The 14,657-nt window shown below is 42.0% G+C and overlaps 1 protein-coding gene across 1 annotated transcript in view; it reads left to right on the forward strand.

Moving 5' to 3' along the window:
- Window positions 1-2,048: 2,048 nt before the first annotated feature.
- The window catches only part of LOC146866521 (CIMIP2 protein GA14893-like), a 79,793-nt gene continuing 67,184 nt past the window's right edge, over window positions 2,049-14,657 (forward strand). The window contains exon 1 of the mRNA XM_085640865.1: window positions 2,049-2,515. Within this exon, the coding sequence (XP_085496991.1) occupies window positions 2,448-2,515 (68 nt within the window). The 5' untranslated portion in view covers window positions 2,049-2,447. The remainder of the gene's footprint in view (window positions 2,516-14,657) is intronic.

The following is a 14,657-nucleotide window of genomic DNA, read 5'->3' on the forward strand; positions in this document are numbered from 1 at the left end:
ATTACAGGAACACAAAAGCTGCAACAAGCCTGCAACAAATAAGCTCCCAGCTGACCAGTTCCAAATAGTTTTGCCCTGGACCCTGTTGGTGGCTTCTGGGAGATTGAGTTCTAACTCACCAAGTGGTGCCCGAAAGGTCCTGTACCCTTGGCTGATGTTAGAGAGTGCTCTCTCCCCATCAAGATCGCAAAAGTGGACACTTAGAAACGCTTACTGAACTTTTTCACGAAAGCACCAGAGGCTACAACGAGACAGCTGAGGAACCGCAACTGCAGCGTCAAACCGCAACTGCAGCGTCACATCTGTCAGACTCAACTTGCTGGATTGCCTTGCAGAAACCAGCTTGAATTCCAATAAAAGTATTAAAGTCCCAACGTGGAGGATTTCACTGGACCAATGCTGAGCAGCAAGACACCGTTGTTGAGTCCCCTGTCGGGTTCAGCGGGCAACCTGCACAAACAACAATATAAATATCTTAGAAACAAGTCTAGGACAGAATGAACACTTTTCATTGGGAATAAACCTGGTCCCTGTATCTGACCCGTGCTCCATCGTAGTTGGCCTTAACTTTTGATTTTGAACTAGTCTAGCGCGATCAGATACCAGCGGTTGGCGCTTTGCGCTTTTTCCTCTAAAAAAACTCTAAAACTCCTAAAGATCCCTGATCTGATTTCTGTCATTTTGCTGTCTATTTGCTCAGTAAAATGTACACGATTTTAAAAACTGGAGTGGGATTTCTATTGTGTTGTGTTTTCGACTTATTAACTGTTTTGGTACTTATAAATGCTTTACACTTGTTCCTTTGAGTTAAGCCTGGCTGCTCTGTACAACAAGTTGCCTTGACTGAGTTGGGGTTTAAAATAAAGTAACCTACATGGACCGGATAAAGAATAGTGACATTATTACTTACTGAGGTCATACAACCACCACAAGTAATAATCCACTTTTTCATACTTGGCACCCTCAACTCCTAAAATACCGGTGCCTGCTGTTGTGTCTGTGAGAGAAGAACAACTGGAGCCAAATTGATGTCTTAAAGTTTACTTCATGAATTTTACATAGGCCAACAAGATGTATAAAATGCAGCCACATTTTCCAACACAAACTCTATGGAAAAACAAAATTCCATGGTCCTCCAAAAATACTTCATCACAACTTTTGACATTCTACCATGACACGTGAAGATTCTAAATTCCACTTACCTCTGAAGTAAATCAGCCATCCACATCTATTATACATCATGCACTATTACTTGGTGAGGTCTAATACCCACCCCAGACAATATTCCACTTTCTCTCCCTTGGCACTCACAACTCCTATAATGCTGAATGCTGATGCCTACATTATGGTGGCAACATTTGTGGTTATGAATGGTATAATAGTGCTCAGTCTACCTTATTGCTGACCCCGGCTTTGTTGTGGTAATTCCTGGCATGACAATTTTGAAAACATTAAGGTTTTAGCTGACTCAGTACAGAGGGAAACCACCGCAAGTGCACATATGTAGCGTGCAGGCGAAGTGTACATGCTAAAGAAAACCATCTCTCTAAAACTTAGGACAGATACGTTTTTTCCAACGCCAAGTTTTCGGGAGAGAGTTGGACAAGGCGAAAGATTAGTAGTGTTTGTCAGTATTGATAGTTTTAGAAACACATGCGCCTCTGCGCTCGTCTGCACTAATCGTTGCGTCATTAAAGTCAATATATTGAAGTATAGGAGCACAGGAGAAAAAAAAATAAAAGAAATTCCATATACTTGTTTAAGATAAACCCGTGGAAAATAATGCAAGCTATTTCTTATCGACGTCTGCAGTGCAGTATTGACAAATGACCACCAGATGGTGGTCTTTACATATGAATTTCTTCGTTTCTAGTGTCGCTATAGCAACTGTAAACACGGGCGTCTGTTGTAATGTGAGTGCTTGCTTCTTTCAAGCTAATTTAGATCATAAACCCTTTTTACCGACGTCCATAACCCACCAAACACTTTTTCTAAAGTGACCAAACAATGACGAACACAATCCAGAATGTGGCTGTAGCCAATCACAGTAGAAGCGCTTACTGAACAGCGTTGTTTCCCCCGAACATTCCATTTACTTTTTCCTTGACTTAATATAACATTGTAAATAGTTTAATCTCGAGTGGAAAGAAATTACCTGTGATTATGGACTTAAAATTAGAAATTGTATTCCTAAAATTTTAAAACTTCCTCTTTGGATTAATATTTCTGTTAATTTTTGTATTTCTTTTTTTTGGCCGATTTCTCTTGCCCGTGTTCTACTGAGAGCACCTGATCTGGATGGTTGTGAAAACAAATACTAGGAGCCTCCGGTTGCTACCTCGCGGGACAACACCCTGCAGCCACCATCACCCTGAAACACATGCCACTCTCGAAGGCTGAAAGCGGAACATTCACCAAAGAAAACTCAACAAGTGGAGTTTGGGAAGATGCCCGTCGTTCTGCCACACATTAGAGAGGCTATCTTCCCTTCGTTTGACCCCAGCTACATCCCCGGGTAAGAGCACTTTTGTAAAATAACTAAAAACGCTCGGTGCCACTGAGGTCAAGTCCTCTATTAATATATAACACGCGTGCGACTCTCTGGAGACCCATATTACTTGTTAGGGCACCGCAGACATGTCCGCCCAAAAGACTGACAGCAGGGTAAGAGCCCCTGTTGCCCTCTGCACGTCCAATTCATAGAGTTAGCTTCCTTAGCGAGCCTGGAAAATGTGTGTCGTAGAAAATGTTTTAGTACAAAGAGACAAACGCGGCCACTGACAGGTGAGGGGGGATTTCGAGAGACGACCACGAGGGAAAATGAATTATTTAATTTTCCCTCGTGGTTGTCTCTCGAAATCCCCCCTCACCTGGCCTCACCGCTTCTTACCTGCAGAGGCCGCGGCTGGAAGTTTACCTGACTTGTTTTATGTGCAGTTATTTATTTTCATTTTTTAATGAACTTGAATACGTGATATTGAGGAAAAAAATACAAACCTGAGTCGCTCTTTACCGTGTAACATAGGAGCATAGGTGTGTAGAGTCCATTTGCTCATTGCCAACGTCTGGGAGGGTCCCTAAGTGGCCATCTTGCCATCGTATTAACAGGACAGGTTACTATTTTTGCTTACTTCTTTCTTTGGCAGACGTGGCAGTAAACTAAAGAATGTTGAAAAACTTGAAAACAACAACGTGACAGGTTTTTTATAATGTGAATTTTATGGCACAGAGTATTTAGCATACTATAGTATGCTAAATACTCTGTGCATCTTGCTTTCCGGGGACTTAGGAACATTTTGACTGTGTACTTCCTACTTGTGGAAGGTGCTTGGGTGGAGGATGGTGGAGCCTGAAGTCTAGTAGAGCTTTCAATGGGGCATATCAACAACAACCGGCGATAATTATCGCTAAGCGCACTTAGCGCTAGGATAATTATCGCTGGCTAGCGCCGATTTTTATCGCTGAGATAGCGTGCTATTAGCAACGCTTATCTCATCGGCGATAAAAATCCTAGCGCTAACTGGCTAACGTGAGATTATCGCTGGAAACCTAGCGATAATCTCACGTTAGCTAGTTGATAGGGACTCACAAATTTAGCCATGATATCCACCTTCCATAGGATATCATGGCTAAGTCAGTCCTGAAGCAGGTGTTAGGAAAGTAGCGATAACAGGTGTTATCGCTACTTTTCCTGATGCTATGCTTCATAGCGTGGGGCTTGATGATAGGAGAAATGTCGCTTAGCCACATTTCTCCTATCATGTCAGGTCAGGAACGCCCACTTTGCATCTCATTAGAGATGCAAAGCTTGGCGTTAGAAATCCCCACGCTAAAGCAAGGTTTCACGCGTTAGCGTGACCTTGCAAATATAGCGATAAAATTATCGCCGCTTTTCGGCCGAAAACGGCCGCTAAAGCGGCGATAATTTTTTATCACCTTGTTGTAAATATGCCCCTAAGTTTCTCACTGTCTCTCACTATGGATTACGTTAACCTGATAGAGAGAAATGTAGTTTAGACTCTCAACTCATTGAAGTCTCAGTTTTTATTTCAGTTCTCTGTTCTACATTTAAACTTTGGAATACGTGTGGGAGCCAAACCCCAATAACCACCTGAACCCTAATATTTGACCACCCAATATTTACCAAAATAATTTCTCTCTACTGTCTCCAGTTGATCTAGTGGTTAGAGACTACACTCCTCATCAGGAAAAACACAATTTAGCAGAGTTAAACTGAATAAAATATTAGAAACATAATGGACTGATCTCTAGATCACAAATAGTGTAAAAAGTGTATTTTTTACAGAAGCACAGATAAATGCAAAATCAAAAACTCTAGTTAGGCAGAATCTTAAGCATACATGTTAAGTGTCAAACTCAGAAAGTGTACTGAAGCAAAAGGGGTTCAGGGCAAGTCACCAGCAAAGAAAATAGTAAAAGAATCCCATGAAGAACAGAATCCTAAATGTTTCATAGGACAAATGAAACAAGTTATTAATAGATTCTGAAAATTCAGCATGGTATAATCCTGGTTAGGGTCACATTTGGCAAATCAGAAATAACGATGTTATAATTAAAAACTATGCAATTATTTAGCACTAACCCATTTCTTAAGGTGATAGAAATCCTCCGCTTGCAAGTGCACTCCTAAAATGTGTAATACAAATAAAACATTTTTTAACTAAAGGCTCATCGAATTAGCACGACTACCCTAACACTCCAGCGGAAGTCCTTGAAAATGACACTTTAGGTAAACGATGGACGCATCATTCACAATACACCTTTTCTAACAAATGTTATATATCGCTATTACATTTAAGTCGTTAATTTGATGCTCTGGCAAACAAGGGGAAAGACGGCTTTGCAGAGGTACACTGACTAGGTGGGGGGGGGGGGGGTGATGAGCAGAAGTTGAATAGGAAACTAGAAATTGCATCCATTTTAAAATAATGGCATATTACATGAAAATGTGGAATAATTATTCATAGCTTTATTTATACTTCTAAATGACCTAGGCAATACGTTTCAGATGCAACATCATTAGTTCATTGGGTACAACTCTATGCATTTTTCAAAAATAATTTTCACAGAATATTTGCACATTTGGCATATTACAAAAATGCTACAGCAGTTCCCCCCTATGATTATTTCAATTGTAACTAAAAGCACTTTTACGATTTTTAGTAATTAAGTATTAATCTTTGAAGTGTTCAGCTTTTTAGTTATCCGAGCATACTCCTCCATTCGTCTCATCTGTTGGAACGTTCGATCCAGATAATTACCCACCTCAAAATAGTCCTCTTCTCCTCCTTTGTCGAGATTTTATATTGCCTTGTTTCTTTTCTTTTTTATTATGATATCTTTCACTGTAAACTTCATTAGTTTTAATAAGAACAAGAAAGTAATGGCACAAATCAACATTATTATTATTGGTGTTAGAACAGCTTGTAGAACCCCATCACCAATACTACTTAGCTACTCACCTATTCTCCAAAAAACACTCTGGGGCCAATTATGAGTTTGGCGGTGTGAGAGCTGGACCTCCACGCTGCTGCCCCGCTGCCACACTGCCAAACCCGTGTGCACACCGCCTGATAGATTATGACTTTTACAGTCAATGGAGGGCGGTTCTTTGGTGGCTCCACAGCGGTGCCTATGAAATATGAAATAGGCACTGCAATGAGAACATCAAAGGCAGTACCTGCATGACATGGACTGATGCAGTCCATGCCGTGCAGGTACTGGGGTACATGCACGGGGGGGCACAACATTGGCCCCCCCTGCATACACCCCTCTGATCCCTGGCGGTTGTGGCGGTGCAATGTCAGTCTGACTTCCCAAGTTATAATAAGGTGATCAGACTGCCGGTGCGGCAGTGTCGGCACGGCCACCGCGGCTACAGCGGTTCATAGGCGTGCCATAATCAGAATTGGGCCCTCGGTATCTTCTTTATCCAGGACCCTCGTTTCCCAGGCAACTAACTCTATGATCTAATTCATGTGTCAGATTAGTTATGTTAGTAATGTATGAGTCAACCACCCCACTATAATCAGGGACACAGGTAGAACACTTCTTTGCCCCAATTACCTTATATACTGCACCCTCTTTCACCAAAATAATATCAAAGGCAAGATGGTTCTGCCTTGCCATTTCTCTAATTGCCAACATTGCTACAGTCACCAGATTAAAACACCCTGATGTATCCATGGCAAGTCTGTAGGAAGCTGGCTCTGTATATACTATACCAAAATGAAGTATCGTGTGCACAGAGTCCAGTGAAACCCCAAAGGTAGGCAGAGGTAAAAGTAGATAGCACCTTATTTTCTATATGTGGTAGTGTGGGTGAGCAGTAAGGCTTTATCAGAGGGTAGTGTTTAGCATTTGTTGCACACAGTCAGGCAAGAAATAATGTCACACATTCAAAGACCAATTTGTTTGTATAAAATATTATTTAGATATGTTTGTTTTCTAAAACCAAGCAAGCCAGGCCCAGGTAAGTGTGAATGGTACTTTTCAAGGCAGGTTGAACAATACAAGGAAGCTGAATGAAAATTACTTTGTTGCAGGTTGGTAAATTCTATTGAATACATTGGAAATTACTGTTAGATTACTTTTGGTTATTTCTAAGATTACTTTATGGATTACCCTTTCTATTCAGTGTGATATGCCTAGATATCTCACTGGGACATTTCCTGGAGAGGATGTAAGTAAAGCAGTTTTTAGATATTTGCAGTGTTTTAAGTTCTCATACAAAACCAACTCCACACAACAATTTTCACAAGAAAGCAGTCAATGCAGTCCTATGGGACGAAATAAGGCTATTAGTTTCAAGGTAAGTACTTGGGTTTGGGAGTTGGTTTTCTGGGGCTAGAACCAGGGTTCCCCCAGGGTCAAGGAGGCACTCTCAAAGCACCCTGCAGAGTGATGAGGCCCAATATTATCCAATGGGGGATAGGGGGGCCTTTGGTTGGTGGCTGCTCATGAGCAGACCACAAGGTTGCGGGAGCAAAGCTCCTGGCGTTAGGCTCAGGGTAAAGGGGGATCCGAGTTAGCACTCAAAGTGCACCCACAGCGGCGCAGCGGTGGCTGGGTGCAGGGTGCAGGGTGCTGTTATGGCATCAGGTGCCCTGTTTTTTTCAATGGGGATTCTCCGGTTGCAACAAAGACTGCAGGCTCGGGGGACGAAGATCTTCTGGAGGTGACCACCGGTTGGAGAGGTAAGTTGGGATGCCTGGGTATGCTGGGACCTTGTCGGATGGGTTAGATATAACTGAAGGGTATGCAGTTCCTAAGTGTAAGTGAGAGGCTTCAGGTCAGTGAAAAAGGGCCCTCACAGACCCGAGGGATGTCATGCTTCATCATATGGGCTTGCTCCGCGTCGAGACTGCACTGCAATACCCGTCGGGCACCCACGAAGGGGCTCTTTGGAGGAGATCTTTTTGTTGAAGCCGTTTGGTGCGTGTGGGTGTGTGGAATAAGTAGTGTAGTGAGTGCAGTGTGGTATTAAAAAAGGTTTAGGTAGACCCTATTGCTTAAATGTTATTCCTAGGGCTCACTAACCTTTCTAAAAAGAAAGACGCCCTAGCCGGGTACAATGATCCTAAAGGGCGTGCGTGGTGTGTAAGGTCGACATGTTTCTTGCCTAAGGTAGCCCCTAACGGGTCTAGTGGCAATTCATCAGGATCAGTGGTTAAAAAGAAATTATCATGAGTCTTACACTACTGCAATGCTGGTGCTCAGAGTACAAGGAATTCAATAGTTACCAGCCTTGTGAGTGAATACCAGGTCCGATTTACCTGATATTGAAAGACCCCCAAATAGTGCAGGTCAGTGCTGATGGGAGTGTTTAAGAACAGCGAGTCGTTACTCACGACAAAAGGCAGTGTGGCAACTAACTGTCATCCTACCACAGGAATCAGAACCGGGGTAGGATGACGGCTATCTCACTTACACTTAGGAACTACATACCCTTCAGTTATATCTAGTCCTCGGTTGCGAGTACGTGTGCAGGACCTGTTTAAAAGCTCCCAGTTCCTCTCATTTGGATAACACGTTCGGATGGGCCATCCAAGGCCGTGGGATGTTGGGTGCAGGGGTGTCTTTAGGCGTCAGGTATTCTTACCAGCTCCGGTCGGGGGGGGATCCTCTAGAATAGGGGCTGCAGGCGTCGATTGGAGATTCAAGGCATGTCAGAGATCACCAGATCTCAGGTCAGGCTCGCCGGTGAGACCTCCTCATGGTGTTGGGACATTCGAATTTAGGCCGTGGGTGTTGGGTGCAGAGTGGTGCAGACTTGCGTATTTGACCGGAGCCAGAGTCTGTTGGTGAGCAAATCTGGTGCTCACTAGAGACAAAGTCTTGGGTTTGGAAGGGCGGGCAGGTCTTTCGGGTTCTTGAGGGCTGCTGGCAGCAGGACCCAACGGGATTTCGCTGGAGCAGGTTCGAGGTGCGGACAGGCGGGTAGGGTTGGGGCCAAGTCAGTGGGCGTCCTCCTCTTCTTAGTTCAGCATGGCTTCTTCGGTCCTTCTTTTTCTCTTCCTCTGGTCGGTTCTTGTCTGAGGAGACAATGTTCAGGGTTGCCCCTAAATATTAGATTGAGGGGCGTTACAGGCAAGAAAAGGTCGGGACCAATGGGTCCCTTCACGGGGTGGGTACACCCCCTATTATGCCATCCTCCAGTGGGAGGGGGGCATACGCCTCTCTCTGGTTGGCTGGGTCCCCCCACCTGCAAGATGGCAGGGACTGAGAGTTGTGCTTCACCTCACTTCCCCCAACTGAGGGGTGGGGCGGCAAAAGTGGGCACACCTCCCTTCCTCACTTGGTTCTCCCACTGATTCTCCCACCCTAAGTGGGGGTCAGAACCAGTGGGGACCAGTTGCTGGAAGCAGCAAATGGCTGGGGTAGCTCACAAAGGCGGCAACCCTTTGAAGCTTCCCCTTCGTGGACCCTGCCCCTCATGGGGGAGGAGGCTTGGCTCGTCCCAGGATGTGCACTGTTTCAGGACCCCGAGAGTGGCAGGTTCTGGACCCAGGTGTCCAGAAACATGTCTGGTGGTGGCAGCTGGTGGCGAGCAGCCACTCAGCCAGGACACTAGATATATGTTGTTTTTCAGGGGGCACCTCTAAGATGCGCTCTGAGAGCATTTTTCATTAAATCCCACACTGGCATCAGTGTGGGTTTAATGTGCTGAGATGTTTGATACCAAACTTCCCAATTTTCAGTTCAGCCATTATAGTGCTGTGGAGTTTGTAATGAAAAACTCCCAGCTTCATATACTCTTAATGGCAGTACTGCACTTTCAATGTCTAAGAATTGGTTTGGACACTGTAGGGGTACAGGGCTCACGCACCTGTACGCTCACCACTGGTATAGTGCACCCAGCTAGAGAGATGGCTGACCTATTCCAGGGCAGTAGGTTGTAGGCATGGCACACAGGGATGTGTGCCATGTTGACTCTTCACTTTGTTCTGCATCAAAACACGCAGCCTGCAATGACAGTGTGTGTGTGTGTGTGTGTGTGTGTGTGTGTGTGTGTAAAGGTACAGGGCCTCTAAGGGTGGCACAACAAGTTTTGCAGCCCTTAGATGCCTTCCCTGGCCACAGTGCCCTGGGTACCTATGGTACCATTTACAAGGGACTGATATGTGGCCAAAGAGCGCAATTGGGTTTTGTCTTAATGCAGTTTTTAGGGAAAGAACATAGGCCCTGGGTACCTGTTTGGCAGGAACCCAGGACACACTCAGTCAAAGTTCATCAGCAGTTTGGCAAAAAGCGGGGCCAACCATGCAAAAAGAGGGCACTTTCTTACAAAGTCTATCCACAATTCTAGACAAACATCTAATCTTTACATGATTCACAGCTATTCCATTAAGAGGAATATTAGTCTTCAATATGACCACTTGCCCAAGCCATCTCTTCATTCACCTCAAACTATGTTCCTTGTCATACTCCTCCACACAATACATTCTAGGAATAAGTAGGCTAAATAACATGAACCCACCCAATTCTTTGGCAAATTAAAATAAGCAGTCTTCCCACACACATAATACATTCCCATTGTTACAGGTTCTCTCCAAGTTAGAAACTCCTCACTAACTTCATAGATTTGATCACATTTGCTTTCACCAACAAATTCTGACTTACCTCCTTCCATATGACTACATCTTATCACACACATTTCACCTCTCCTTTCTCAATCTGGAAACTTGAAAACCTAACTTTTCCATTGTCGCATTAAAATCAGTCGGGTGTGGAGAACGGAACTCCTCATGATTAAAGATAACAATAGTCACATTGCAGTAAAGTGAGTAAGCAAGCTCCAGTTGCTCATATGTTGCTCCTTCACCAGCTGACTTAGGAAGAAAAGTGCACACAAAACCGTCACTAACCATCAAATTCTCAACATTTTTGCTGATCATTCTTGAATACACATTATCTTTAAAACAACTTACTAAATGCTTGTCATGTACTGGTATTTCTTGTCCAATTTCCTTATGGTTATTTCTAATTGCAGTATCACTAACTATATGTTCTGAAACATTTCCCATTGGAGTCAGGAATCACACAAACAGGCCAATTAATATTAAAGTGAGTAATGTCATTCCTAAAAGTGCTGTCACCCATCGTCAGACCAAACCAAAAGCAAAAAACAAAATTCTTGTAGCTCAAATCAAGTTCTTCTTTATCTTATTCTGTTATAGCATTGGCAGGAAAAAGTAACAGCAAAAATATCTAGTTCATTTTCTCCCCCCAAAAAGTTATTTTTCTTTTTTTTTTTAGTTTCTAGTTAATGAGAAAAATGTCAAATCAAAATCAGTTCCACTAAATTGGCTCGGAAGATTTTCACTGGATGTAATCTCTTTTAGTATTGTCAAGCTTTAAACAGCATTTCTCCGTCTTTTCTTGATTTTTGTCAAAATCCAATATTTCAAGGTCTCTAATTTACCCTCAAGATGCTTTTCCCTCTGTAGCAGACTCCAGATCTTGGTCATTCTCATAGTAATCAAGTCACCTGTTTAATGGGAAGTAATCATCTTCATCTGTGCCATCCTTTGATATTGTACCTGCATATACCCACTGTAGAGAAGCATACTACCAATTAGGAACTCCCCTTCTGGCTGACCTTTTACCAGGTGATGTTTCACTCTCATTAGTCTCAGGCTGACTGTTTTTCGATTTTTGTTCTAGCGCTTACAAGTTCTCTTCCTGAGAATTTCTTTAGCTCTTACTTCTTCAATGACAGTCTTCAGTTCTTCATTTCTCTCAGAACTTCAGCTCTCACTTGATCTTGTATATTGTTCAGACTTTCTTTTTAGCTCCTCTTTCCACAGCAAGTTTTCTTCTTCCAAAGGGTTTTTTTTGTAACTCTGATTTTCAACTTGTCAAGCTCATCATTTTGATTGATCAGAGTCTATTTCTTCTTGCTGTCACCCATGCTTTACTCTTTTACATTGCAACAGCCCTTTACTCTAAACATTTGGTAACTGGGATTCTTTTGTTTCAAACTCTTCATCTGAACCCTTACTCACCTGGAACTGTCACTTTAGATCCATAAAATAAGTTTACATTATTTGAACTCTGCGTAACATCTCCATTTCCAATTTTTTCATCTTAATTTTCCTGAATTATGGTCTCTTCCTGCAAAGCACAATGCCTTTCCATTTGGCCAGTATACTTGTTTCCTAATGTAACCAAATCCTTGCCAGCCTTATGGGCTTGACACTTTAAAACTGCCACTTCTTTTGGTTTCTGAATTGCATCCAACAAATCCAATATGTGCACGCTATTCTTTTTTGGAGCACCTGAAGATGTCATTAACCTTCTTTATGACCAGAGTTGACCATAGTCATGCACAACACTAAAATCAATCTGGCTATCTGTATAGATTGTCACATTCACATTTTCTGACATGCAACAAGTTCTTGTTAGAGCAATTAATTCTGCTACTTTTGCTGATTATATTTGGTGAGGAGGATGCCTCGAATGTGTCTGAAAAAGAACACACTGCATATGCAGCTCTCGATCCACCACATGGATCCCCTAAGCAGGAACCATCAACAAATAGTGTCAAATCTGAATCTTCCAATGGGTCTTCTTTAATATTCAATTGTTGGTTTTGTGCATAACTTGGTCCTCTCAATGCAATCGTGCTCCAATTCATCAACAATATTTCCCTGCCTTCCTATTTGTCTGAAATCGGAAGCAGATTTGCTGGGTTCAAAACATTACACCTTCAAATTGAAATGTTCTCTGCTCCAAGTTGTACCTTTTTATTTTGTGCCAACCTGTTGTTTGTAATTAATTGAAATGTTCTCTGCTCCAAGTATTACCTGCTCATTTTGTGCCAACTTGCTGTTTGTAATGCACTGAGGTTTTTGTATTTGTTAAAATGATTTAAACAGTGTGGAACATAGACAATTACTGTATGGCCACCACAATTCTATCACTTTGCTCTATTGCCAAACAAACTGCTGTAACTGATTTTAGACATCCTGAAAGACTTACAACAACTGGATCCAACACTCCTGAAAGATAAGCAACTGGATGCATAAGCCCTCCGTGTTTCTGAGCAAGTATTCAAAATACACATCCATTGTGTCATGATAAAACAAATAGAAAATCATATTGTAGTCCAGCATTCCAAGTGCAGGCACATGACAAAAACTCTCTTTCAGTTTCTCAAATGATTCAAAGCACTTGTCAACAAATGGTACTGTATCTTGGATATCAGTACGTGTCAGCCTTACTAAAAGCTTTGCAATCTGGGAGAAATTTCGAATCCACTGGCGACAATAACAAACAATTCCCAGAAACATCCGAACCTCCATCTGGGTGGTCGGTGGATTCAACTTTAAAACTGCAGAAACGTGTTCTTTTGAGACGTTTCACACACTCTGTTCAATATGGTGTCTAGGATAGATAACTTCCTTCTCACAATGCTGCATTTTTGTTAGGGAGATTTTATGCCCATTTCCCACCAAACGATTCAACAATGTAATGCTATCAAGTTTGCAATCTTCTTTCCTTTTGGATACTAACAAAAGTTCATCTATATACTGGACTACAACTGAATTATATGGCAATGTCAAACTTTCTAAATCCTTCTTAAGAATTTGGGGAAAAAAATCTAAGGGCTCTATGTATACCTTTGTGGGATTCTACACCACACACAAACTTTATTCAAAAATTGAAATGCAAAGAAGAATTATGAATCCTCAAGCAATGGTAATGTAAAGAACGCTTGTCACAAGTCAATGACTATGTACCAATCTGCCTCTGCTGGAATTCGGAACAGTATTACTTCTCAATTCAGTTCCACAGGACAGGAAGGAACCCCAATTTAAATAATATTTTGGAGGTCTTGATCTAGTCTTCATTTACCACTTAGTTTCTTAATTCCCATTACTGGATAATTGCATGGACTTCCAAGAACCTCTTGAAGGATTCCCTCTCAATCATTTTCTCGATCACTGGTTTCATTCCCTCCTCAGCCTAATAACATAATCTGTACTGTCTAGTTCTGGGGAATATTACATCTGGCTTTACCATTATTTTCACTGGTTCTGCTGTTTTAATTATTCCAATTTTCTTTCCTGGAAAATTTGATACCTCGTCTCTGACAGTGTGTCTTAAATCAGGAGGGAGTTCTTCTTTTGTTAAAACTGGGTAAGTCTCAACTCTAGAGTCCTCTGCACTAAGTATAAAAAGTGAATCCTCATCTTATGTTTCTATTGCATCACCATCCGGTGTGCAATAAATATCACAGTGCATCTTGCAAATAAGATCCCTTCAAGGCAAGTTCTCTGGACTTGACTCACATAGAATAAACTGATGTTTATTCTGTATTTGTCCTATTTTAACTGGTGCATCTGCTGAAACTTGTATGACAATTTGGTTAATATTGATCCATACAACCTGGACTTTTCTTCCTGAGAGAGGCATGTTCAGAACATTCACAGCATGAACTGTAGAATGGGTAGGTCCTGCATCAATCAAAAATAAAACAGGATGGCCAATGACTTTTCCTTCAATATGTGGGCCACTTTCATCTACGTTCAGGACTGCCACAAGTAAGCAATCCTCCTCCTTCTAAGGCAACATCATTGCGAACTGGCCCTCTCCATTTCATCAGTGATTACCATGGCATTCTGTTGACAACCTGAATTATATGTCATTTTGTTACTCATGTTTTGCAGCAATACCAGAGCTGAAGGTACTGGCATTCAAAACAATTTTTGACTCTGTATGTTCTGTCCCATATTCTGAATATTAGGCATTACATTATTTCTCTGCACCGTCTGTTGTATATTGTCCTGAATTCTGTCTATATTTACTTTTACCCTGCTTGATCCACCCACATAAATGACAAGCTGCTGTCCTTTTCAACATTTCAGCATTCCCACCCATACCATTTGCTTTGTCACCTTGTGCCATTTGATTCAATCCATTCATCTCATTTCTCACAAAATGTGTATATATATTTTTTTTTAAACTGTCTTTACTTTTAGACAGCAGCCACAACTTCAGCAGGTGAGTCTTATACACATCAGATTTAACATTATTACAATCACTTGTTAAGGGTACAGAGATCACATTATGAAAATTCTCCTTCAAGTACTTCTCCCTCCTCCCTCTCTCTAGGCTAGGTATGGCCCACC

Source organism: Triturus cristatus, chromosome 2_1 (assembly GCF_964204655.1).
Source record: "Triturus cristatus chromosome 2_1, aTriCri1.1, whole genome shotgun sequence".
NCBI lineage: Eukaryota > Metazoa > Chordata > Amphibia > Caudata > Salamandridae > Triturus > Triturus cristatus.